The 26447-nt window shown below is 43.3% G+C and overlaps 1 protein-coding gene and 1 long non-coding RNA gene across 29 annotated transcripts in view; one reads left to right on the forward strand and one right to left on the reverse strand.

Annotated features, from left to right (window-relative positions):
- Macf1 (microtubule actin crosslinking factor 1) overlaps positions 1–21158 on the forward strand; it is a 332217-nt gene extending 311059 nt beyond the window's left edge. For 14 of the 27 annotated variants that reach the window (XM_040756696.1, XM_040756695.1, XM_040756700.1 and 11 more), the window contains 12 exons: positions 534–654; positions 1329–1492; positions 2130–2144; positions 2914–3076; positions 4334–4488; positions 5544–5618; positions 7005–7022; positions 9982–10099; positions 15583–15794; positions 16268–16378; positions 18892–19021; positions 19739–21158. In XM_040756696.1, the coding sequence (XP_040612630.1) occupies positions 534–654; positions 1329–1492; positions 2130–2144; positions 2914–3076; positions 4334–4488; positions 5544–5618; positions 7005–7022; positions 9982–10099; positions 15583–15794; positions 16268–16378; positions 18892–19021; positions 19739–19995 (1539 nt within the window). In that variant the 3' untranslated portion in view covers positions 19996–21158. The remainder of the gene's footprint in view (positions 1–533; positions 655–1328; positions 1493–2129; positions 2145–2913; positions 3077–4333; positions 4489–5543; positions 5619–7004; positions 7023–9981; positions 10100–15582; positions 15795–16267; positions 16379–18891; positions 19022–19738) is intronic. The other 13 variants (XM_040756698.1, XM_040756710.1, XM_040756687.1 and 10 more) reach the window with 8 other exon arrangements.
- A 4079-nt stretch (positions 21159–25237) lies between these two features.
- LOC121143945 lies at positions 25238–26373 on the reverse strand. 2 transcript variants are annotated; one of them, XR_005881271.1, is made up of 3 exons: positions 26208–26370; positions 25872–26130; positions 25238–25579 (listed from the first exon to the last, which is right to left on the reverse strand). It is a non-coding gene; the product is annotated as an uncharacterized LOC121143945 (long non-coding RNA). The 2 variants fall into 2 exon arrangements; XR_005881270.1 differs by having other exon boundaries at positions 25238–26130; positions 26208–26373.
- Positions 26374–26447: the final 74 nt, after the last annotated feature.

Genomic DNA, 26447 nt, shown 5'->3' on the forward strand with positions numbered 1-26447 from the left:
AAGAGTCCTGGTCCACAGCACTGTCAGGCTTCCATGTTCTGTCCAGACCATCTGCCAGAGCTGCCTTTCCCCATTCTTGAGTTCTTTGTCCCTCAGTAGCTCAGCTCCAGACCACTCTACTTGTCATTTCAGGTTGTGAAGTCCTTGTCTTAGGTCTTCTCTGCATAACTGTATAACATTTAGCATTACATTCTTGGTTTTCATCACTCAGCTGTGAGTTCCTTGAAGGCAGACTTCCTTCGGGTCTTTGGTGCTTTGGTCAGTCATTCTCAATATGCATCTGTCTATCCCTTCTCTTTTTTCTTTCTGTGTGTGGTATGTTTCAATCCAGAGCCTTGCATATGCTCAGCAAATTCTTTACCACTGAGTTATACTCCCAGCCCAATTTAATCTTTTTTTTAAGGAGTAGGAAGTTGCATAGGGCCGTCTATCACTTGGTCAGTCTGCCATGGGCTTGATCTTTGTTAGTAAGAACTTTCCATTTTAGACCAAGAAAACTCTGAATTTTCTTAACTAACTCTTGTATTTAACAGTCGTTTATGGAGGAGATGACACGCAAACAACCTGATGTGGACCGGGTCACCAAGACATACAAGAGGAAGAATGTAGAATCTACCCATGCTCCTTTCATCGAGAAACCCCGTGGTGGTAGCAGTATGTTTCTAGCCCACTCACTATGCTGTGTTGCTTTCTTCCTACTTATTGCAGAAGGGTCCTCACAAAGTGCCATCATGAGAACTGTGTTTGCATTCCCCAGATCATACTGACTCTGGATCACAGTCTCTTATTTGGAAACTTTACTCTTCTAACAATGACTAGTTGTATTTGTTTATTTATTTATTCATTTGATTATTTTGATTAATAAGAAGCTACAAGGTGGCAATGCCTGTTTTGTTATTTAGCAGTGGCCTTTCCATTGTTGTGTTTACATTGCACTAGTCTAATTGTAAGATAAACTCTATGGGATCCACTGCTGTTTTCTAAGTTGATGTGTCTTCAGGTCACTAAGGTAAAGCCTAATTGATTGGGTGTATGTAGGAGATGGGTACTCTTCGTTGGTTTGGAGGTGAGACAGCCGTTCTGAAATTAGTATGCCTCTGTACCAGAATGTTGCCATCCCCATGTTTCTTCTCAGTTATGAAATGGATACTAGTGTAATAGATTAGTTCATATATACAGTTCGCTCTTGATTTTTTGAGACAGTGTCATATATCCCAAGGCTAGCCTCAAACTCAGTAGATAGCCAAGGATAATCTTGAGCTTACAGCCATTTCTTTATGGACTGGCAAAGCCAGCAATTCTAATCTTATGATTATTTCTCCATTTAGGAAAATCCTTGAGTCAACCCACCCCTCCTCCCATGCCAATCCTCTCACAATCTGAAGCAAAAAACCCACGAATCAACCAGCTGTCTGCCCGCTGGCAGCAAGTATGGCTGTTAGCACTGGAGCGCCAGCGGAAGCTGAACGACGCCTTGGACAGACTAGAGGAGGTAAACTCCTCCCTGTAAAGCTCTCTTAGCGCGTATGACCTGTGTGCCTTTATCTACTTCTTCAGAAGTATAGGCAGCCCTTCACATTCTTCCCCTTCCTTCAAGCCGATGAATAAGAAAACACAGATTGCTTAGGAAAACCACTCACACAGAGGAAGTTGTGCCATGTGGTATATATAAAACCATAAATCAGACATTGCTTACAAGAGGGAGCCCTGTTGTCTGAGTTTCCTCGGCAGCTTGCCTCTAAATGTGTATTTTGTATAAGGGAAGCCAAGCATGAAGCATGGTAGGCACATCTTCAGTTCCAGCAGAGGCAGGCGGGTCTCTGAGTGTGTGGCCACTCTGGTCTACAAATGAGTTCCAGAACAACAGCCAGGGCTTCACAGAAAAACTCTGTCTTGAAAAGCAAAAACAAAGCAAAATAAAAAAGATTGTTAATGATATGGAGAGAGAGAGAGATTCTACAATTATGAAAGAAGATCAACTATTTATAGTCTTGTTTCTTGTTAGTCTTCACTAGCTCATGAAAAGCAAGTCAGTTTTGAAGTATCATCTAATATATGTAGTACTGCATTTCCTCCTTTCTAACACAAGCCTAATATCTTTTATATTCTTTTGTTTGTGCATATCAAAGCAGCTATGCCCGGAAGTGAGTGTTCTGTGTTTTTGTTGTTACTTCCGTAGGTCAGTTGCATTTTAAGCACATTGGTTCTTGACGCCTTCCCCCGTCCCCCATTCCTTCCAGCTTTGGAAAGGGGAAAAAGTTCTGCTGTTAAGTCATTTTAAGTGTGAATCACTAACATGGTCCAAGTAGCTAACCCCCCACCCCCAATTATACAGGCCTGCTTTCCACCAGTCGATCAACTATTGAATAGAGATGTTGGGTGGGCATTTGCTCCCTCTGGTGAAATTCCAAAGAAACATGCTTGGATGTAGGGTTGCATTCTTGATGCTTTCCATCTTGATCTTTAAGATCTCAGAAAAAGATGGGAAACATGAGCCTCTTGATGTGGTTCCTATGTGTGTTTATAGTGCCTTTCCATACGGCCTAAGAGAGGGGTACTGAGGCCTTCCCTTCAAGACAGAATCCATCCCTTACATCTAAGTAGATGATCCTTGGAAAAGTCCAAAGAGAAAGCAAGACTGGCTTTCCCCATTCTTGTTCTGCGTGCTTCTTATTTTCCAAAGTTGTTTTTCAGTTTCTGTTTCTCTTGCTCTACCATTATGTCGTAGCTTGTTTAAACAGCCAAAGGCCTTAAGTGAAGGAGGCAGATTGTGCTTTCACAATGAGATAACATATAGATAGCATTGTCAGTGCCCTCTGAAAGGCCTGCATGGCTTTACTGAATGTCTGAGAGTTTAGATATGCTCTGAGTTCAAAACAGCAAGACTTACCGACACCTCTGACTTCCATCTAGTTAAAGGAATTTGCCAACTTTGACTTTGATGTCTGGAGGAAAAAGTATATGCGTTGGATGAATCACAAAAAATCTCGAGTCATGGATTTCTTCCGGCGTATTGACAAGGACCAGGACGGGAAGATAACACGTCAGGAGTTTATTGATGGCATTTTGGCATCCAGTAAGTAGATTCTTACTCTACATACAGGTAATACCTAGATTCCTCACACTTGGTAGAAATTGTAACATTCTGGTCAATTGGTCTTTCTGAAGTAAAGCCTATAGTCTGAGGGAAGAAGCTCTGTGTTCAATGTGGTCTGTTCTCATGGATGAAAGAGTCTCATCTCAGTCAGAATAGAAAGAGTTCAAAAATGATTATAAAGTTTAAAACAGGACAGGATGCTATTCCAAAGCAACATTATGTTAGAGTAGTGACATCATTCTAAAGACGCCAACAGTGCTGGTATAAAATCTTAAGCTAAGTCATAATTCTATGGATAGTTGTAATATTGTTTTAGTTTATTTTTTTACTGTATCTGAAGTCTGATGCTGCTTTTTATTTTTTAAATGGGAGGAGGGCTTCATGGTAATATATAGTTCTATTATTAAAGTGCTTCGGTGGCATGTATGAAGCCCTGGATTCTATCCTCAGCACTGCGTAAACTGGTTATGCTTGTACATATCTGTAATGCCAGCACTTGAGAAGTAATGGCTGGGAAGATCAGAAGTTCAAGATCATCCTTGGCCAACCTGGGCTGTCTGAAACACTGTCTCAAAAAACATAAAACAAAGGTTCAGGATCTGTAGGTAAAAACATTTTTAAAAAACCAACAGTCACTATTCCTTTGGTGATACATTTTTAAAAGATTTGTATCTTTTTTTTTTTTTTTTTTTTTTTTTTTTTTGGTTTTACGAGACAGGGTTTCTCTGTTTTGGAGGCTGTCGGTCCAGCCTGGCCTCGAACTCACAGAGATCCGCCTGCCTCTGCCTCCCGAGTGCTGGGATTAAAGGCGTGCGCCACCAACGCCCGGCCTAGATTTGTATCTTTTTTAAAATCATATTTATTCATTTTATGCTGTGTGTGAGTTTTTTTGCCTGTATGTGCATGGATGCCCTTGGAAGTTAAGAGGAGGGTATCAGATCCCCTGTATCTGGAGTTACAGATGGTTGTAAACCACTATGTGGGTGCTGGGATCGAACCTGGGTCCTCTACAAGAGCAACTGGTACTCCTAACAGCTGAGCCAGTGGTTTATATCTTTAAAAATTGTTATCTATTGAATTTTCCAGAGTAGCCATGTGGCGGTTTTGTTGTTGTTGTTGTTTTGGGAAAAAAAACCAAGATATAATTCTTTTACTTCCTGTATATTTGCCAACCAGCTACATATGTTTCACTGTTTCAAATCCTCTCATTGTTTCAAATTATTTTCTTTTCCCCAGAGTTCCCTACCACCAAGTTAGAGATGACAGCTGTGGCTGACATTTTTGACAGAGATGGGGATGGCTACATTGACTACTATGAATTTGTGGCTGCCCTGCATCCCAACAAGGATGCCTATCGACCAACAACTGATGCAGATAAAATTGAAGATGAGGTATGGGGAATGTGGAGTAGAATATTTTGACCATAGATTTATATTGCTCTGAATTTGGATGTGTAAATCATCTTGGGAAGCAATCATTTAGAGTTAATGTTTCAACAAGCTCTAGAGGGCCTTTGACTACTGAGTTTTAGCGTGGTCTAGAGAATGGATCCAACTCTAATATTCACGTCTCTAGTACTATAAGATCCATGGTGGGAGCCGGGCGTTGGTGGCGCACGCCTTTAATCCCAGCACTCGGGAGGCAGAGGCAGGCGGATCTCTGTGAGTTCGAGGCCAGGCTGGACCGACAGCCTCCAAAACAGAAAAACCCTGTCTCGTAAAAACAAAAAAAAAAAAAAAAAAAGATCCATTGTGGGACTTTATAAGGGATCAGAAGGACTTCAAATGCAGCAGTAAGGGGTGAACTGAATCATGGGGCTGTCAAGATGGCTTAGTGGGGAAGTCTGATGACTTGAACTCAATCCCTGGAGACACATAAATGTAGAAAGACTGATTTCCTGGGAATTTCAGGGTTCTAGGTAGAAATTTGGCTCAGTTCGTGATTTACTTTATTGGTCATTTGGACAAGTATTTCTTTTTTTTTTTTTTTTTTTTTGGTTTTTCGAGACAGGGTTTCTCTGTATTGTTTTGGAGGCTGTCCTGGAACTAGCTCTGTAGACCAGGCTGGCCTCAAACTCACAAAGATCTGCTTGTCTCTGCCTGCCAAGTGCTGGGATTAAAGGCATGTGCCACCAACACCCAGCTTCGAATATTTCTTTCATCTGCTATTTTTTTCTCAATCTCTCTTTTATCTCAAGTAGGTTAAATTTTGAATCAAATGTAAATGCATGTGCTAACCCTAAAATGACCCCGGCATAGACAAAGGCAGACAGATCTCTCCAATTTTGGGACCAGGCTAGTTTGAATAGTGAGTTCTAGGACAGCCAGGACTTTAGGGTGAGATCCTGTTTCCAAAGGAAAAAGGCAAAAAATAAGTCTGAGACACAAATAATGAGTAGCTTCTGCTTACATTTCCCTTATATCCTTTTGCTGTTCACAACCAACAGGTCACAAGACAAGTGGCTCAGTGCAAGTGTGCGAAAAGGTTTCAGGTGGAGCAGATTGGAGAGAATAAATACCGGGTAAGGAAGAGAAAACCAAGCACTTGTGGAGGTCGGTCCTGCCTGTTCACTCCTGGTGCCTCCAGAGGTCTAGAACCAATGGACCCACCCCTAGGTGTCAGGTTCCATGCCCTGTACAATTCCATGTAAAAAGCTGCCATTATCCAGGAAGACTGTAGCTTATATTTGACAAGGTAGAGAACATGTTAAAGCCCTCATCTCACTGCTGACCCAAGTCTTAAGGGGGGTGAAAATAATGAACCTTGGGAAACAGTTTTATCAAATGACTGTGAAGGAGAGCCTGGTAACCTCCCTATAACACAGAACTTGGGAGGCAAAGGCAGAAGGATCATTATAAATTCAAGGTCAACTCTACATAGTGAGTTCCAGCTAACCATGGGTATATCACAAAAGTATCATTTTTTTTTTAAAGAAGGGATGAGAGGCTGGAGATGGTTCAGCATATAAAGGCACTTGCCACCAAGCCTGACACACTGAGTTCAAGTCCCAGGACCCACATGGTGAAAGGAGAAACATACACCCAAAACTGTCCTCTGATATGTTTGTGTACATACAAATTTTCCTTTGTTCTAATTTTTTCACTTAAAAAGAGTGATGATTTATTTCCCAAGAACTGGTCATTGCAAACATAAGTGGCTCCCATGCTCTTAGAAGACTATGTGTCAAGGCCCCAGCACATTAGCATTCCTGTGCTGAGCTGGGCTACAAAGACTTGCTAGGTGTGACCAGAAGGAACAATAAACTATACTTGTGTTTTTAGCTTTTCTTGAGCCTAGAGTCAGAGGTGTAGTAGACACCTAAACCAGGACTCCTAAACTGTTCATCAGCTTGTCAAGAGACCCTAAATTTTTAAGAAAAAGAAATGTATGGTTGGCAAATATTTAGATGGTTATCTTCAGGTGAAACCCAGGAATATCCAGGTTCCATTAGGAATTCCAGAATGTCCTCAGACTGTAGCTCAGTAAGAAAGTGCTTGCACAGCATGCACAAAACCCTGGACTCAACCAATAAGGACTAGGTTAGGGGTGTCCTGAATACACCAAATCCCTGCTGTTTTTAGCTGAAGGGGCCAGGCTGATTCTGCCTCTTACCCAGCCCAGGGCACTTGGTAAGCTTGAGGAAGTTCTATCTTACATGTTGGGTTTTGTGTTCTTGTATTTATTTTTTGTTTGTTTGTTTAATTACCAATGAGTGAGATGGGTTAACAAAAGAAGTACAAGATGGAGAGTTTAGGCTTTTTTTGTAAAATCGTCTTTCTGTGGTAGGTGCGAATGTGGTCAGTGTATACTTAGACTGGTAATATGATAAAAATTGCTGTTTCTTAGTGTTAACTTGACAAAAATGTTCTCTTTTTTCCCCTGCATCCTTTACTCTTACTGTCTATAGTTCTTCCTCGGCAATCAGGTACAGTGTGCCTTGCAATGTCCTTCTTGGTGGATGTGGTCTTTGTAGCTGACGTTGCTTGTTTTTTGCTATGGGGAAAGGACATGATCAGAAGCATGCTTGGGTCACATCTGGTTGTCTTACCAAGTGGAGAAAGTGCTAACAAAGCTATTATCACAAAGCTATCTTATCAGCAATTTTATGTTTTAAAAAAATAAACTTGCCATTCCAAATTAGGCTGGCTAAAAGTAGTGATATTATACTGCACTGAGTTGTAACTTGCTATGACTCAGGAAAAAAAAATCAAGGCTCTAATATCTGCTCATTCCACCTGTAAAGAGCCCAACCTTACACTTCTATATTTGGAGTCAGAATGCCATTGGCACAGTTTTGATTCATTGCCAGTCTTTTAATAGTAAATACAAATTTTATAATGTATACTTGAGTCAAAAAGTCCTAAGGGTATCATAATATTATATAAGTACTAAATAGTTATAAGCACTTATATTTACATTTTATAATATGGATTATAATTTATAATGTGGAAAGAGAGCATAATTGACTTCTGCCTAAAATTTGCAGAGTATAGCCAACCATTCAAAATGAAATGGTCTCAAATTAGATTTGCACAAAGTATTGAAAGTCTTGACTCCACTTGGCAACTCTAACCTTTGAAATCTCTTCTGAGGGTTCTTGGGTGCTATCTCTCAAATGTGGAAGGAAGTTGCATGAATAAAATCAATCTATCTGGCAGGAAGTTAGAAACACTAGGAGTTAATTTAAAGTCCTAAATCACTGTTTAAGTCTAGTTTCTGCAATAATCACTAACTGCAGTAATATTCTGGGCCAGTGGGAAGAAAAGAGACTAGAAAAATATAAGATTGAAAAACAGTCGAGTTCTTTTTAAATAAATCCTCCCAAGCTGGGCATAATACCTTCCTTATAAATGTAATCCTAGCTCCTTGGGAGGTAAGTTTGAAGCCAGCTTTGGAAATTTAACAAGTCCCTGTCTCAAATTTTGAAAAATAAGAAATCTATTAGTGTATTTCAGTGATAGAGTACTTGCCTTACACACCTCCAGAGTCTGTCTCCAGTGGTACACCTAGTCAATAATGATTATAGTGAAGTGCCCAGCATGCCTTCTACTAATGACTGCATCTATTAGGTAGGGTCTCTTTGATAGGTCACTGACACCCTATCTTACCTTGGGGAGGATTTGATGAGTCACTCTAATATTGTGAGCAGAATTATGAAGTTCATTTTATATATGTCAGACTGGAGGCCTCAAAGAGTACATGCCACACTTACACAGCTAGTGTCATAGAACTTAAGTAGTCCCTGTGAGAGAAGGAAATAGTGACTGCCAGGATTCTGCCTCTGAGTTCTCTGTGTCTGTCCCCCAGCCTTGTTCTTCAGGCCTCTAGAGCTATATAACCCTCCACCACCTGGATAGAGTGTTTGGGTCTCTGCAGCACAACAGAAACAAATTAGAATCTTTCAAACAGCTTTGGGGAAGTACTAAACAAAAGCACCCCTGAGATCAGTGGATAACAAAGTAGAGGGTGTAGTACTCTAGGAAGACAGTTACCTAGACCACCCCTTCCTTTTGACTCAGGGAGACACGCAGGTGCATATCCTTTCTATTCCTCACCTATCCAGAGAAAACCCGAAATAGTGGCTCAGGTTACTAATGACACATCAGTCATCCCCAGAACCTGATCCCTCCAAGGTAGGGACTAGCTTCCTTTCCAGAAAGGCCTTTTTCCTTACAGCTATGGGAAGTGATGATTCTGCTCCACCGTGCTCCACTCTCTGGCCACTTGTGTGAACATCTAAGTGCTGTGTGAGACAGATGGCAGATGGCTTTGTTTTGGAGTAAATGGCTGGGGAGGAAGAGCAGCATTTTCCATACTACTTCTGTGCACACATGTATTTGAGTCAGAGCAGAGAGGGATGTAGAGATGACCACCAGGTTATCATTACTGAGGAGGGAATGGGTATCCTCCTCACACATCCTTTCTTGAAATTTCAGTTTTTCTTCCTTTCAAAGTTATGATTCTCCTATAACTTTGAAAATCCCAATTAAGAGGTTAAATCCTTCTCTTTACCTCCCTGTCCCAAACAGTCTCCTTAATAATCTTAAGAATTCGGTTTCTTTGACTTTTGGTTTGGTGTTTGTTTTGAAATCTTAGTATGCTTCTCTTTTGTTGCTTCTTCATTTTGGGAAAAGGGCAATTTTTACACTGGGAAGCTCCAAATATTAAGGTAGAACTGGGAAGTAGGAGATTAGGAATGGAGACAGTAAGAGACCCGTCATACTTGTTCTAAGGTCCAGAATGATTATTGAACACTTTCTAATTATGACAAGAGATTAAAATTTCTGTTTCTCCAACTAAATTTTAATTCTGTCTAATCATTTATTCAGCTTGAAAACTTTTTCTTCTGGTGACATCACAATCAGAGTTCATGTAGGGTATACTTCTGAGAAACGGATGAAGAAAAACCAATCTTCTAAGCTTGTAATGAGGATGCTTTGCAAGAGTCTCTTTAATGCTTCACTTAGTATTTGCTACCATCCATTTAACTTTCCAGCACACTGTATTCAGAACTTGACCCCCGTTCTTTAAGGAAATAAGCATAACAGTGTGGGTGCTCACTTTGGCAGATCCTTCAGAAGAATCCAAGTGAACAAATACATGTCCATCTTGCCTCCTTAACCTTTGGCACAGGAGCCAGGATGTGACCATCAGGAGTTAATTTTATCCCAAGGGAAGGATTTTACAACAGTCATTCATAGGTGTAGTTTTTCTGCTTTTCTGTTTGCTTACCTTTTTATGACAATATAAAAATGCAAAATTGAGTTCAGAATTCTTCTCTGGCTGCCACATTATTCCTGTCTGAATACAGTCTGCTTTGGGAGTATAGGGGGTATAAGTCTATACTAAGGTGTCCTGTTAACAGAATTTCCCCTTGATTCCAGTTTGGAGATTCTCAGCAGTTACGGCTGGTCCGTATTCTGCGCAGCACTGTGATGGTCCGTGTTGGTGGAGGATGGATGGCCTTGGATGAGTTTTTAGTGAAAAACGATCCCTGCCGAGGTAAGGAGGCACCCGACCATGGTGACATGGAAGGGTATTATATCAGCCCGTGCTGATTTTCTGGGAAGCATTGATGGTGTGTCTTTCTGAGTTTTGTCTGATATTGTGCCATCCAGCACAGATTAGAGTTCCGGAGTTTCAGGTAGAAAACCCTGAAGAAGCTGAAGCTGTCAGGAATGAAAAGTAAGAATTTGTTGGTGTCTCTAGACTCTCATATTTGGGAGGTAGAGACAGGGGATAAAGTGTTCGAAGTCATCCTCAGATTCATAACAAGTTCAAGGCCAGCCTAACCTAGAATGAAACCCTGACTCCAAAACAGAAAAAGAATTTATTGGTGTTACCTATTTATGTTTGGCTGTGACGTTAGCACTAACCTGGAGTGAAGTCTTGTGTACTCTTTCGGGTTCTTCTTAAGAGCCTTCCATCCTCTATCCAGTAATTTCTGTGACTGAGACTCAAAGCATGCTCCTCCCATGCAGAAGACTAGTGACCATACTTAATGGGGGAAAGTTAAAGGACATGTGACTACAGTCCATAGACGGTTGCCTACACAACACATGAAAAGAAGCCACCCACCCCCAGGCAAAAGAAAACATCAGCTTAGCCTGAGCATCTAGTAGCTGTAGCTGCAGCAAGAAGACAAGTGGTCAGATGCCAGCTGCTGCTTCCTACCCAGTCACATCCACTCCTTTTTCCTGTTAGGAGAGCTGCATGTGGGTACACAGGAGTCCCAGCTGTCTGTCTTTCTTGACAGGTTTCTGTGTTTCCTGCTCTGTCTCTGTCTTTGTGTTTACATCTTTTTTATTCCAGTTCATCATCCTGGGAGTAAAATAAAGCGTTCTGATTCCAGCTCTTTGATTTCCAGTCAGTCTCCCATAGGTTGGCTTTTATGCTTGTCCCTCTTCCCCTACACCCTGGTCCTTTGAGAATGGCTTTGCTTCCTAAATTATAACATCTCTTGGCTTTGTGATATCTGCTGCCATGGTGAATGCTCACAATAGCCAAACCATTGCTTTTCCAACAACTCCATATTGATAGGGTGTAAACTATTTCTAATGAGATGATATCCACAGAATTTAAATACTGTTTACTAAATACCTCTACATAAAGAATAAATAAATATAAATAAATACCTCTACAAATAAGAACACATTAGCATCTCATACCATCCTGTAAGGTATAGATTCTGTTACTTCCATTTTGAAGAATAGGAGCTTGAGCTATGGAAATGTAAGTAACTTAAGGGTAAGGGCCAGCTGGGCTCTTAAGCGATGGTCCTGACCCCCACCCTGTACTCTTGCATGTCTCCTGTGTGTATAGTTGGTCCAGCATGTGCAGTTAGGTTATTAAAGCTTATTCATAAACTAAACATAAATAAATGTTTGTAGTACCACTACATAACCGTTTTGGAAGTGGTTTTTAATCATTCTGAAAGACTTAGAGAGACTCAAAATTCTAGCTCTCACATGAGTACAGGAGTACCTGTTAGTTTAATCTCTGTAATTTATTCTGCATTTGCTCCAACAAGCCAGAATAACAGCTGAGGAGCAATGGTTGCCATCAGAAGTTTCTAAAAAGAACAAAACAGTGTTCTCTAAATTTATTATAGTCCCATTTCCCTCTCTGTATAGTTAGGCTGAGCAGCAGCAACACTGCATGTGGCATTTATAACCGTTGGTTGCCTGTTTGTCTGCTGCCTGCTCTGTTCACAATTGTACTGTGCTGCTGGCTGGCAAGAATACTACCTCCATTATCTATCTTCCTCAGTAAAAATTGAAACTCTAACGAAATCTGGGAGGGCAACCTGGTAGCTATTTTCTGTGGGAACTGGTAGTCAGAACAGAGGTAAGCCACTCCTACTCTCCAGGAATACCTCCTTCGAACCAGCAACCAACTTCTGTCCATTGACTGAAGCAGAATTCACCAGTGGCATTCAGTAACTATCAGTGGACTTGTCACATCAAAACAGTGCTGGAAGTAAATGCCAAAGGGCTACAGTGCCTGGCAGGAAGTTGGAGGTACACGACCATCAAGAAGACAAGTTAACTAGCTGGGCCTGGTAGCATTTGGCTATTATTCCAGCTATTTAAGACAAAAGCAGGAGGATCAAGAATTGTAGCCTAGGCTACATAGTAAGACCCTTCACCAAAAAATAGACCAAGAGGATAAGGACCTATCTAGGGTTTCTGTAGGGCCAATTGCTGTGGTATCCTTTATGCCTGTGAACTGTAGAGGATGATATACTGAGAACATCATAGAATTAGTGACAAGATTACTAATACCAACTCATTTGTTAATTCCTTTTGCGTAGCTACTGAAACAATAAACAGTCTCAAACAATGTATTGGTTTAGTCAAATTTAGAAAATAATAATATTCTACTAGTAAGTTTTGCTATTTATACAGTTTTCTGATACTGCCACAGCAGGTCTTGTTTGTTTTTGTGGCAAAGGACATAATGCTGTGGATGGAAATAAAAACAGTGCTTCTAGGCCTAGTGAGATGAGATGGTTCACAGGGTAAAGGCACTTGCTGCCAAGCCTGATGACTGGAAACCACATAGTGGAAGGAGAGAACTAACCCTGAAGTTGTCCTCCGACTTACACATGGACACTGGGGCATGTTTCTTCTTTTTCAAAATGGATATACCTGTGCCTAATGTACTGTGTATATTTTAAAGAGTTAGGCATTGCTTCCCTTGGGTAATAAAGATCTATAAAATCTTCATTTATGGAAATTAAAAAGATAGTTTTCAGGGCTGGAGAAATGGCTGGGTCAGCAATTAAGAGCATATAATGCTCTTGCAGAGGACCAGAGTTCAGTTCCTACCCACATCAGGAGACTTACAACTGCCTATAAGTCAGCTCCAGAGGATCTGATGCCCTCTTCTGGCTTCTGTGAGCACCTGCACTCATGTGCACATACATTCTCGCTCTCCCTCCCTCCCTCCCACACACACTATAAAATAAAAAGGAACTAGAGAGCTGGCTCAGCTGCTTGAGTTACTCTTACAGAGAACACAGCAGATTCAGTTCCCAGAACCTGTCTGGTGGCTCACAGCCATCCACAACTCCATTTCTAGGGAACTCTGTACCCTCTTCTGACCTCCACAGTCATTAGGCACACATGGTATATATACATACTTACAGACAAGACACTTGTAATCTAAAAAATATTTGACTTAGAACTCTGTATGTGGGTGTGCACTTGTGTGCATGTGCACACTCATTGAATCAGAGTTTAATTAGGGTAACTGAAGGAGCATAGACAAACTTACAAGGGGTTACACATCTGAATAAAATGTCTCTCCCTTCCCCCAGCAAAGCTACTTGTATAAATTTATCCTTAGGATATATCAGGATATGTACAAAAATATTTTAGAAGTTGTCACAGCATTGAATATGGTATTTTCAAAACTATTAACAAATTAGAAGTGCAACATTTAACCAGTAAGAAAGGGTGTGTGTGTGCGCGCACGCACATGATGAAATTATACTTTAAAGTTAGTTGAAATTTAACATGACACACATAGGAAATGGAGGAATATTCCTGATATCTTTGTATTAAAATTATGTATACAGTTGCTCAAAGAAATAAAGATATATGTCAGGCGGTGATGGCGCACGCCTTCCATCCCAGCACTTGGGAGGCAGAAGCAGGTAGATCTCTGTGAGTTCGAGGCCAGCCTGATCTACAAGAGCTAGTTCCAGGACAACCCCCCCAAAAAATGAGAGAGAGAGAGAGAGAGAGAGAGAGAGAGAGAGAGAGAGAGAGAGAGAGGGGCTAATAGACAAGCCACCTCTACTGTGACATGAACAGTCTTTGCAGGCATTTGTATTCCTTTGTCTAAGGGATAGAGATGCTAATGAAAATCAAGTGTAGTATTGCATATGGTAATACTGTACAAATTGTAGTGTGGGAGGGACATAATCTCATCACTCCACTACAGATAGTCCTCTATCTGATTGTGTGTGTTTGTTGAGATGAAATTTTGCTCTGTTTGCCCAAGCTAGTCTCAAATTCGTGGGCTGAAATACCCTCCCTGCCTCAGTCTATGAAGTAGCTAGTTTATGCTACCACCTGCCTATAGCCCTCTCTAAAACATTTTAAATGTGGCTGTCCCCAACTCGTTGCCATTCCCAAGGCTTCCTCTTGTGTCCTCTGCTGATTTTTTTTCTCCCTTCAGGCAGTGTGTTTAGAAGGGAACTAGCAAATGTTTATTCAATCAAGACTCTGCCACCACCTGCCAGATAGGTTTAGTATATTCTTAAAATGAGCATTCTAGTGTGGGTGTGCAGGTCCAAGGTTACTGCAGGGCATTGTCCAGTGAGAAATCAAAGAATCTTTTCCAGAGGAAGTATTTCTTTTAAGTTAGCAGGGTCTTTTACATCAACATTTGTTCTGGCTGTACTTGATATCCCTGGCTAAATCCATGTTTTAAGTTCCGATCTTACAGCTCCAGAAAGCCATAAGACAGCATCTGTTTGGCCTTCAGTGCTATTCCTACCTCCTCCCTTCAGGGCCTCTCCTATTTGCAGTTGCTCTTTCAGCTTTTTACCTAACAAATTCTCACTTGAAGTTTTGTGCATGGTCTTGGTCTTTCTCTCTCCCTACATGTTTACTTCCTTTTTTTTTTTTTTTTTTTTTTGGTTTTTTTCGAGACAGGGTTTCTCTGTGGCTTTGGAGCCCAGGCTGGCCTCGAACTCAGAGAGATCCGCCTGCCTCTGCCTCCCAAGTGCTGGGATTAAAGGCGTATGCCACCAACGCCCTGCTTTTTTTTTTTTTTAAAGATTTTATTATGTGTACAGTGCTCTATCTGCATGTATCCCTGCAGGTCAGAAGAGTGTGCCAGATCTCACTACAGATAACCGGCTGTGAGCCAACATGTGGTCGCTGGGAATTGAACTCAGGACCTCTGGAAGAGCAGCCAGTGCTCTTAACCTCTGAGCCATCTCTCCAGCCCCATGTTTACTTCTTAAAGACTCTGTTCTCATCTTTACTATTCTGGCTTCCTGAACTCCTTTCTTTAGGATTGTAATTGACAGAATCTGAATGGAAAAGTCTTGATGCCATTAGTGTTTTTCTCCAGTATATCATTACCATATATCTTATAAAAATTCAGCAAAAAGTACACATGTCTATGAGAGAGAAAACAGGAGTTTAAGGTCATAAGCTTGTGTCCTGTTGCATTCATGTCTCCTTGGGCAGCTACAGTTTGCTTACCCCAAGGGACAGTAGCGGGTGGTCCTCTGTTGATAGGGCTTGCTTGTTAAAGCAAGCTGAGATCTTAGTCACTGTGTCTGCTGTGGATCAGAACATGACAAAGCTGTTTTTAAAGAATCTGTAGTATAAAACCTATTCACAGCTTACTGTTATCATGGGGTCAAGCAGCTGTATGACTATCTAAGATACATTTTTAAGATAACTATATGCGCGTGCGCGCGCGCGCGCGTGTGTGTGTGTGTGTGTGTGTTCTCTTTTTAGCACGAGGCAGAACTAACATAGAACTTCGAGAAAAATTCATCCTGCCAGAAGGGGCATCCCAGGGGATGACTCCATTCCGATCACGGGGTCGAAGATCCAAACCATCTTCCCGAGCAGCTTCTCCCACCCGTTCCAGCTCAAGTGCTAGTCAGAGTAATCACAGCTGTACATCCATGCCCTCCTCTCCAGCCACTCCAGCCAGTGGGACCAAGGTATGTGCTGACCTCCTAGATGCTGTTCTTTCCTATTCCCATCTTGGTAGATGTTCATTGATGACAATGCCCTGAAAGGCTAGCAAGAAAAAGAACATAAAAACATAGAGCAGCTCTGCCCAGACCCTCACAGTACGCAGACCACCACCTGTAAAATGCCTGTTCAGGCTGGTTACGTCAAAAACAGTTCTTACTCCTAGTGTGGGTTGGAGCTTGTCCACAGTTAGGTCACTGGTTTGGAAAGTTCAGGTACTGTCTGGAGCTGACAGATGAGCGTGCTGATGCAGTAGCTGTAGATGAAGACCTTTCTACCTGCTCCATCTCGGCCCATTGGACATACATGTATTTTGTTTATTTTCTGTTTTTTTTTTTAATTTAGTGTCTTTTTTTGTTTTTTTCTGTTTCCAATTTACTCCCCTTTCTGTTCCATTTTCAATTGTTCCTGCCCTGCCCTTTGGATTTCCATTTCACAGACTCCACTTCAATTCTCTCGATGTTATGACAAACCCTGGTTGATAAACAGTAAAGCTGGCACCCATGTCAGGGACAGCCAATGTCCTGACCTCCAGCTACTCAGCCCTGAGGTAGAGTATGGCTTTGCTGAGTGGGACACGTCATGAAGAGGCCCTCACTCATGCCAAGAACCTGCCCAGCTCTTTTTCCTGACATGAGCCCAGTGTGTCTTCCATCTCTGGGGTGCTTGCTGACACAGCTGATTGATCAAGTTGGTCAAGTGTTTTCAGGAGTTTCTAACTCGGATTCACCAAAACTGGAGATGAATAAGAGATGCCCAAAACAAGATTGTTTGCCAACTGTATACATTTTTAAGTATAACATTTGTTCAGGATGGTTGATAACAGTCATTCCTGGCTGTTTGTTTATTGATATTACTTGTAATTAGGTCTCTTGGAGTCTCCAAATGTCAGTTGCACAGACGAGTTACAAACACTTGAAATTAAACCACAACGCATGTTCACCAATGTTCTGTGTATAGAACAGGAGGATGATTTGCAAGACCCCCTCCCCAGGGTGGTTGGTGCTGCCACATGGGTCCAAGGCATGGGTGCTATCTACGCCAGCTGAGCACTGTCCCTACAAATGACCACTGCTCTGGGGTTCCAGTTCCACCTTCTTGGTTCCTTCTCTTGGGTATCTGGGTTTTTGTAGCTTTAATTTGAATGCACATACCATCAGTTAAGCATGTTCACATGCAGCCATTAAAATACCTAAACACTTTTGGAAGAGCAGTGTTAGAGAAGCAACCTGTAATCCCAGCACTTGGGAGGCTGAGGCAGCAGTTCTGACAGCAAAGCCATGTGGACCGTGTATTGAGAACCTGTCTCAAAAGAGGAAAAGAAAAAATCTTGGCAGAGAGGTTGTGTAATAACAACATACTTTACATCTCTCAGCCACTGCAGAGAACGTTGGGTTCTAACCCTCCAAGCACAGTGTTACCTTCAGTCTGGCACAGAAACCAGAGACTGTGAATGAACTTCCACTTGTGAACTCACCCCACTCCCAGCTCAAACTCCAACTGAGAACTGTGGTCTCAAATGTAAGATCTGGGCACTGGCTGACTACCCGAGAACCCTTGATTCAACTTGCCCTTGCTTTTTTTCCCTCTTGATGGCTCCAGCTCCATGGAAGTCCAAATATGAAAGATCTCAATGTTGCCCATGACCCAGATTCCATAGGATTCTGCAATGGCCCTTTTTTGTTTTATTTTACAATATAATCTTTCATTTCAAGTTCCTTACTCATTGATACTTTATGGCCAGGCCAGGTCCTAACTTAGAACCCCAGTCCAGAGGCGCCAGAGCTGTGAACTCCAGGCAACCGTGCTCAGGAAGGGTAGCTCTTGGAACTGGTGCTCCTCCTGGGTGGCAGGCCAGGAGAGTTCCTGCTTGAGTGTCAATCACTTCTGTCGCTTTTGCTTTTCCTTTGTGAAGAAATTCAACCTGCACAATGAGATGGGATGCTTCAGTTTCCTTATAAACATCTTAAAGCATCTTAAAGGTTCTGGAAAACAATTTACCCAACCTACTTGAAGGAGAAATTGGAATTATATACCATGTCATAAGTAATATTTTAAAACACCTTAAAATATTCTTTCTCTACAATGTCTATAATATTTTTAAAAATCACATAAGAAAATGTAGTCCCTCCCAGTAACAGCCGTCATAGAATGCAGCTCTTACTCAGATTAGGATGCACTTCTGTGCATCCTTTATTCAGCAAGGTGGTAGCGTCCTTTTTGGCCATGTAGTTGTGAGATCAATAAAACAGAAGTTTCTGCTTATGGAATGGATGCTTCAATGTGGGGCAAAGAGGCAATAAGTGGATATGTATATCAGGCAGTGAAAAATGTTATCCTTAAAAGTAGAAATGCACTAGGTGATCTCTCTGACGAGATCACCCTCTCAGCGTGGCCCTGAAATACATAGTCTACACCATGCGTATGTTTAGGGGAGAAGGCTGTTTTACAGTGACAATGTGGGCTAAGAACAAGGGGACACGGCTTCCCCAGGCCATAGGGTAAACAGCAAGGAAGCCCAATCAGTTAAGATGGCTGAACAGGAAGTTGTGATAGATGGAGAAGCAGGATTCATCCCTCATCTCCTGAGGGAGAAGCAGAGAGATACAGGCTGGCTCATAAAGACATTTGACTACAGCTGCTGCGTGTGCTGATGGCAGGTGGGTGTCTCTTGAGCCTGCTTTCCATTGCTGCCCAGCACACTGGTACATAGTGCTATTTGGATCTCTCTTTTTGTGATGCTTCATTCATTTTTAACTGTAGTGTCTTACTACTTGAAGATCTTCTCACATTTTTAAGGGAAATTTATCAGGAGAATAACAGACATCGAAAGGTTGCCATTCACTAGGAGACACTCAAAAGTTTTTAATTGGACCTTGAAACCTCTTGAAAATATTTTTTTAAATCTATGATTAGGACATTTTTCAAATAAATATTTGTTTTCTGGGACTTTTAATTTGCTTTTTCAAATGGTTGTCTATAAAGAGGCTTTTAAATAGACATTTTAATCATATACTTGTCAAAGATTTTATCAAGTAAATATGACCTTTTATTATTTTGAAGGTTATCCCATCAACAGGCAGCAAGCTGAAACGGCCAACACCAACTTTTCATTCTAGCCGAACATCCCTTGCTGGTGATACCAGCAATAGCTCTTCCCCAGCTTCCACAGGTGCCAAAACTAACCGGGCAGGTAAGTGCCTGTCATGCATAGGGCCGAGGGTGGGAAGAATAACCCAGCTGCTTTGAATTGGGCATACATCAGTCCCTCGGGAGCCCGAGCTGGGAAGATGCTTGGTGTCCTGCCCAGAAAGACACTTGCACTTTTTAGGCAGCCAATACTTTCTTCTTGTCAGTGCAGCAAACTCTAACCTCCTACACTCAACACTGGAGCCCTTGTTCTGAATCAGCAGTGGTCACAGTTGAGAGAGTGCAAGGCAGAAGGGGCCAGCCCAGAGCTAAAGCAAACTGTTAGTAACTTTCCCAATGCGCTGTGTTTTGTTATGGCTGCGGATGAACTGGGAAAGTGGACACTGGCTGACTGCAACTCTTCCTCCCGGGAACTTGAAAATCGGCCTCAGCTTCTCCCCTTCCCACTGCACCTCCATTTACCATCTGCTTGTGTATGCTACAACCTTACCAGGCTACATACCTAGCCGTGGTGACTGAGCAGCTTCAGAAGGTGACTCAGAGCAGCCACGTTCTGCTGCGCGGGATCACGGGGAGCCTCACAAACCAGAAAAGAATCGTCACCTGCTGTGGTGATGAAGTGTGGGTCCAGAATGGTGTGGTTTCCCCAAGACCACTCAGCAAAGCAAGAGTTTTAGCAGCAACCCCTTGGCCTCCAGTCACTTGTGTTTCCATATCATGCCTTCTCCATTAAATCTCCTGCTTTACTCTTAAATTCCAGACCCTAAGAAGTCCGCCAGCCGTCCTGGGAGTCGGGCCGGGAGCAGGGCCGGGAGTCGAGCCAGCAGCCGGAGAGGAAGTGATGCCTCTGACTTTGACCTTCTAGAGACGCAGTCAGCTTGTTCAGACACTTCTGAGAGCAGCGCTGCAGGGGGCCAGGGCGGCTCCAGAAGAGGGCTCACCAAACCTTCCAAAATCCCAACCATGTCTAAGAAGACCACCACTGCCTCCCCCAGGACTCCGGGTCCCAAGCGATAACACTGTACAAGCACCCCACACCACTATCCACTTTGAATCCTACTCCATACGTTGGGTGTATATTTATTCTGAACGGGAGAAGTTATATTGTTAAAATTGTAAAAGAATAATTGTGTTATGAAGCTGCCTTATTTTTTTTCCTTTTTGTAAGTTACTATTTTCATGTGAATATTTATGTAGATAAAATTTGCCTCCTGGTAACCCTATAATGGATGGGGCCCAGAGATGAAATATTTGAGGAAAACAAAAGGTCAAGACGCAAATGTGTATTAAAAAGAAAAGCCTCTAAATAGGGTTTCATGTGGTGCAGGGTTGTAAACCTGCTTTATCTTTTAGGATTATTCCTAAATGCATCTTCTTTATAAACTTGACTTGCTATATCAGCAAGATAAATTATATTAAAAAATAAGAATTCCGCAATGTTTAAGGAACTCGTCTTTTTAAATCACAGACACCTTGATTAGCAAGAACTAAGGAGACGGCACTTGAGATTGCATTTCCATTGTTTTACTGTCATGTAATTTTAGCTGAAGAGACGGAACCTCATCTAGATAGCTTTTACATGATACAGCAAAGAGCTCATTGCAATACTGTCTTAAAATAATGTCTCAGCACTGGGTGTTAAAGGCACATAGCTGCTAGGATCCAGGGGTAAAAGGAAACTTCAGAACATTGGGGTTTTAACTGACTGTCCAGCCTAGCCATCAGTAACTCCTGTGCTCACCAGGCCCCAGGCCCTGGTGAGGGAGACTCCATGGTGGCACTGTGAATTACAGATTTGTTTATCAGCTTTTTTCTTTCCTTCTTCTATTTATTTAAATTGATCAACCTCCCACAAACTGAGGAATGAATTCCATAAGCCTATTTTGAATGTGGACCTAAGACAAACACTTACTCATCCTTTAGTGGAGTTCACCAGCACACTTGTTCTCCAGTCCCACATGCTTCCGTCTTTTTTGTGTGTAATAAAGTCAGCTGACCAAGTGACCACAAAGGGGGCTGCCTGGGGCTCCTGTTTCTTAGCTGCTGTTCCTCGTCAGCTCCGACCATGTTGCTGTGTGATTATCTCAATTGGTTTTAATTGAGGCAGAAATTGAAGCTCTACCAATGAACTGTTTAAAAACAAGACACACTTTTGTATTAAAATTGCTTGCAGTAACAAATGTTTTGTAATTCCTGACTTTATCCTGAACCACTTTATATTTAAATGTTACCCCTAAGACATAAAAATGTTTGTAGTACTTAAATACATCATTCAGCAAGAATTTTCTTGATGGAAAAAATCATAGAACTCATTTTTTCTTTATTTTACCCTCGTTAATTTTAACGAGGCACCAAAGAAATGGGTTGTTTTCACACAAATACGTAGAGGCCCTGTCCACCTATGTGATTCAACAGATAGTATGTGAGCTTACCATGGGATGGGCAGACTTGCTCAGTATGATGAAATCTCTGTTACTTGGTGGAACTTCACAAGCTAGAGTATACCCTGCTAACCTTGAGACCACTGTGTAGGGTGGAAAGAAATGGACATGTGAGGCCGTAGCACAGAAAGAACCCTATTCTAACTAGCTGGCCAGATGCACCACACAGCTGATTCCTGGGTGGCTGATGTGGGAGATGGGTAATTGTAGACTGGCCCCCTCCTTACAGGGGACACACGTTGCCTGCTGCTTATCTAGAAAGGTGTCTTGCTGTTATGTAAATCTCAGGAGCCATTACTTCCTTCACTGTCCTTGAATTTACTAGTTTGCCCACATGTCCTCTTGTCATAGTCCACAATGGACAAGGTAGAGGAGATAGCTGCCCTGAGACCCTCTTGCTAGTTTCCAGACTGGAAGAAAAACACTAATTGGAGAAGATGTGTCAAGTGACGTTGAGCCCACTAAACATCTCAATTCTGGAAGGCAGTTCATTCTGATTATAGATGAAGAAGCAGGTATACTCAGGAGATCACAGTATGAGGCCACTGGTGAAGGCTTCTGGAGTTGAGTCTTGGGATCTGTGAGGCCTCTGCTTCCTCCAGTTCCTAGCTGGCCCTGACATGACTAGAACTAGCAGATACTGACATGAATAATGAGAACTCAAGGAGTTCAAACTCAGATCTGTGTTCTTACTCTTCAGGCCACATGACCCTCTTAGAATTCCAGAATTTGGTAAGATGTAAATGTGTGTTTGGTAAAGCTACATAAGGCCACATGTCCAGACATAAGGGCATATATAGCCTAGTGTGTTCCACACTTACTCTTTTTTGGAATTGGGTGACCTTAAAGCTATCAACTTGCTACTAGAGAGTTGGCCCAGCTGTTAAGAGCACTTGCTGCCCTTGGAGAAGACTTGAGTTCAGTTCCCAGCATCCATATAATGGCATACAACCACCTGAAACCAGGGAATTGCCTAGTTTCCATGGATACCTATACCTGTGCACACATGCACATACCCACGTGCTGGAGAGATGCTAAGAGCATTTATTTGCCGCTCTTCCAAAGAACCTGGGTTTGCTCCCAGAATCTTTATCAGATACCTCCCTAGGCATCTGCACTCACATGCACATACCTACATGTGACACACCTACTCATTTTGTTTTTGAGACAAGTCTCACTATATAGCCTTGGCTGTCCTAGAACTCACTAGGTAGACCAGGCGGGCCTTACACTGCCACTGTCTCCCAAATGATGGAACTAAAGTTGTGTGCCACCACAACCAGCTTTACGTACACATAATTTAAATAGATTTGTTTTTAATTTAAAATCTTTTTCTGAGAAAACTATTGGAACTTAGTGTAAGATAGTGCTTTCACCCAAATTGGCTTCAGCTTCCTGGTGCCCAGCAACAGGAGCATGTCAGGAATGGCTAGCATCCGTCTTTCCAGCCCAGACTATCTGTTCTTATTTTCTTCCCAGATTTCGGTTCTCTAGTGTTCATCGAAGCTCTGCTGGCAGGTGGGAGTGGGGAGCACCTGAAGAGGTGGCGAGGGGATTCTTAAGCTAAGTTCCCAGCACCCATGTAAGGTGAAGAATCCAACGCCTCTAGTCTCTAAGGACATAAGCATTCATGTGTGCACACACAATTAAGATAAATCTTTTACAAACAAAGGCAAAAGCTGGGTGATGGTGGTGCATGCCTTCAATCCCAGCACAGACAGAGGCAGGAAGATTTTTGTGAGTTCCAGACCAGCCTGGTCTACAAAACTAGTTCCAGGACAGCCAAGACTACACAGAGAAACCCTGTCACACACACACCAGACCAGCCTGGTCTACAAAACTAGTTCCAAGACAGCCAAGACTACACAGAGAAACCCTGTCTCACACACACACACACACACACACACACACACACATACACACACACACACACAAAAGAGCTCAGTAGCACCACAGAAAGCTTTTTTCAATTTAATAAGAAGCTGTGTGAGACATGGGAAATAGGAAGGAAGGGGCTTAAAATACTACAGAGATTGACAAGGTGGATCAGGAGTAAAGGTGCTGGCCACACATGCCTGGAGACCTCGCTTTAATCCCCAGAACCCACACAATCATCCTCTAACCTCTCTCTACACGAGCCTCTCCCCATGATAACAGTTCTGAGATGTGACTCAAGAGATGCGTGTGTGATGGCCAGTAAGGCAGTTCAGCGAACAGAGGTGCTTGCTTCCAAGGCTAATGCCCTGAACTCGACCCAGAACCCACAGGGTAAGAGAAAACCAACTACTCCCACAAGGTGTTCTTGACCTCCACACCTGACATGATCATGTGTGTGCACACACAAAGAAACTTTATCCGCCTTAGTCTTTCTGCTGTTCTGGGGTTCCACTCACAGGAACCCACCTCCTCTTCCCAGCACACCTACTCTGCCCTTTCAGAAACTTTCCCAGCTTTCATTCTGCCTTTGAAATGACCGAGTTCACAGATAGTCAACCCCTTTAGAGCGGGTTGCTCAGAAATGGAGTCTTGGTTCAGGGTCCAATACAGAACAGCCCACCATGACCGTTGACAAACTGAAGTCTGGGTGTGGGCTCTTGGTAGCTGTCTAAACCCTGTTTTACTTTACAGGGACATGAAGCACTGGAAAGTAGGTGGCTAGCTCCTAAACTGAGATGATTGATCCCCCACAAACACCCACTAAGGACCAGTCCCATACCGGGCAGCGGTGGTGCACTCCTTTAGCCCTAGCATTTGGGAGGTGGAGGAAGACAGATCTCCATGAGTTCGAGGCCATCCCGGTCTACAGAGTGCGTGCTAGGACAGGCTCCTGAGCTACACAGAGAAACCCTGTCTCTAAAAAGGAAAACAAAAACAAACAAACAAAAAAAAACAGTCCCAAGCTGGGCTGCTTGTACTAAGTAGCCTGGTAGCCCAGCATTGTCTAGAATGCAACTCGAGAATCACAGGTGGAGCGGGAGGGTCTTGGTGGTGTGGTGTGGCCTCTGGTACAGAGGGCACCCAGGGTTCAGAGGAGATGGGGGGGATCTGCGAGCAAGAGACTCAAGAGTTCCTGAGCAAAAAGTATATGCGGACCATCTTACTGACTCCACAGTCATCAGGTATGTGCAGACCATCTTACTGACTCCACAGTCATCAAGCCCTATGGAATCAGCCCCCAACCTTCACCCCAAACTTCACCCCATCATTGTCAGTCCCCTCCCCTATTACTATGTTTCTCTCCATCTTCAGCCCCTGACTGTCTCCCTCCCACCCACACATCCCTTGGCACTCTAGCTCTAACCTCAAGGAGGGCAGTTTGGTAGGCTACTTGGCAACATTATCCTTAGAAGTCCAGCATTTTCCCCTTTTCTTCCTTCTATCCATTTTCCTCCTCCTTGTTCTGTTTGTTTTTATTTTGAGCCAGGATCTGACTACATAGCTATGAAGCCAGCCCTGGCCTTTCTGGAACTATGTAAACTATTCTGACCTTGAGTTTGCAGTGATCTTCCTGCTTCCCCAGTGACTCTTCATGGGGGCTTAGAAGCAGTACAGAAATTGACCTGTTGGGTAAAAGACAGACTGCCAATGACTACTCCAAGAATTTAGTTGATACTTGAAACAAGGCTGGACAGATGAGATGGCTCAGCAGTTAAGGGGACCTGAGGACAGGTTCCAGAGTATCAGGTGGCTCAGTAAGGGCAGTAATGCCAGTCCCAGGGGGTCCCCTGTCCTCTTCTGACCTCAGAAGAGAGGACACTGTACACAGGAAGTGCACACATTTAAGAAAAAGCAAACTTTCAAAGGATCACCTCTGCATATTTTGGTGAGCATTATACATTTATTTGGATTTTTATTTTGAATCCACACTGAGAATCCATGCCTGGCCCAAACCTTCAGGTAGTGCCACCTGCAGGGCCCTTTATGGTCTCCTGGAAGCCCCTCCTGCAGCCTCTGCTAACCTCCAGCTCTTCAGTTCCACTGTTGTGCGGCACTTAACCTCTGTGTGCCTTGGTTTCTCCATCTGTTATGAAGAAAGGTTTTCCGATACACTGTAGTGCATGCCTTAATCTCAGGTGTAGGCAGACATACCTCTATGAGTTTGAGACCAGCTTGGTCTATAGGTGAACATCCCAAGTCAGCCAAGGCTGCATAGTGAGAACCTGCCAAAAATAAAAGAAAAAAAGGAAGGAAGGAAGGAAGGAAGAAAGGAAGGAAGGAAGAAAAAAGACCGCTGTGTGCCCCTTAATGGCATATGAACACTAACAATAACCCTGGAAGTGCTGCTACCTGCTATTATGACACTCCCAGCCTTGACACAGTCTTTCCCTCTGCTGGGCCCTTTCCTCCCACTGACTTCCGGAACCTTTACGACGAGATGTTGATGCTGTGGCAGCAGCCAGGGGAGACGGGAGTGCAGAAAGGGGTGTAAGTTAGGGAGTTTTCCCCAGGTACCTTTCTTGAAAGCTGCTGGAGGCTGTCACAAATGAGGAGCTAAGCAAAGGTGGCCCCCTTTCGGGAGACTCCAGAGCCCATCCCGTGTTGGATCGGCAACAGGATCAGCCGAGTTTAGGCGCTTGGCACCCGAAGAGTAGCGGGGGCTGGGTCCTGGTTACTGCTGGCAATAGAATGTGCCCCACCCTCGCGGCACATCTGGCACCAGTCCAACCCAGTCCGCTGGAACTATGTTCGGGCTCCATGTATGTCGCTATGCCTAGGAGAAGGGCGACACTGCGGGTCCCGCCGCTGCACGGGGACTCAGGACCCCACCCGCCCCCAGGGCTCAGGTACCTGCTTCAGAGACCCTGACGTCTCCGCGCGGAGCCTGGCGTGCGCCTCGGAAGCTGGATGGGGACCCAAGGACACCCTTGAAGGCCTTTCCCCAAGCGGCCCACTACCTATCTCGGGGTCGCACCAGGCGCTCCCACCACTCGGAGCAGCAGTAGCAGCGTAGGCACCCCGCGGGAGCCTGTCCGCGTTCGGGTCCGCCCCCAAACCCCCATTGGTTGGTCTGGGAAGGGGCGGGCCGAG

Source organism: Mesocricetus auratus, unplaced genomic scaffold (assembly GCF_017639785.1).
Source record: "Mesocricetus auratus isolate SY011 unplaced genomic scaffold, BCM_Maur_2.0 Super-Scaffold_100014, whole genome shotgun sequence".
NCBI classification, from domain to species: Eukaryota; Metazoa; Chordata; class Mammalia; order Rodentia; family Cricetidae; genus Mesocricetus; species Mesocricetus auratus.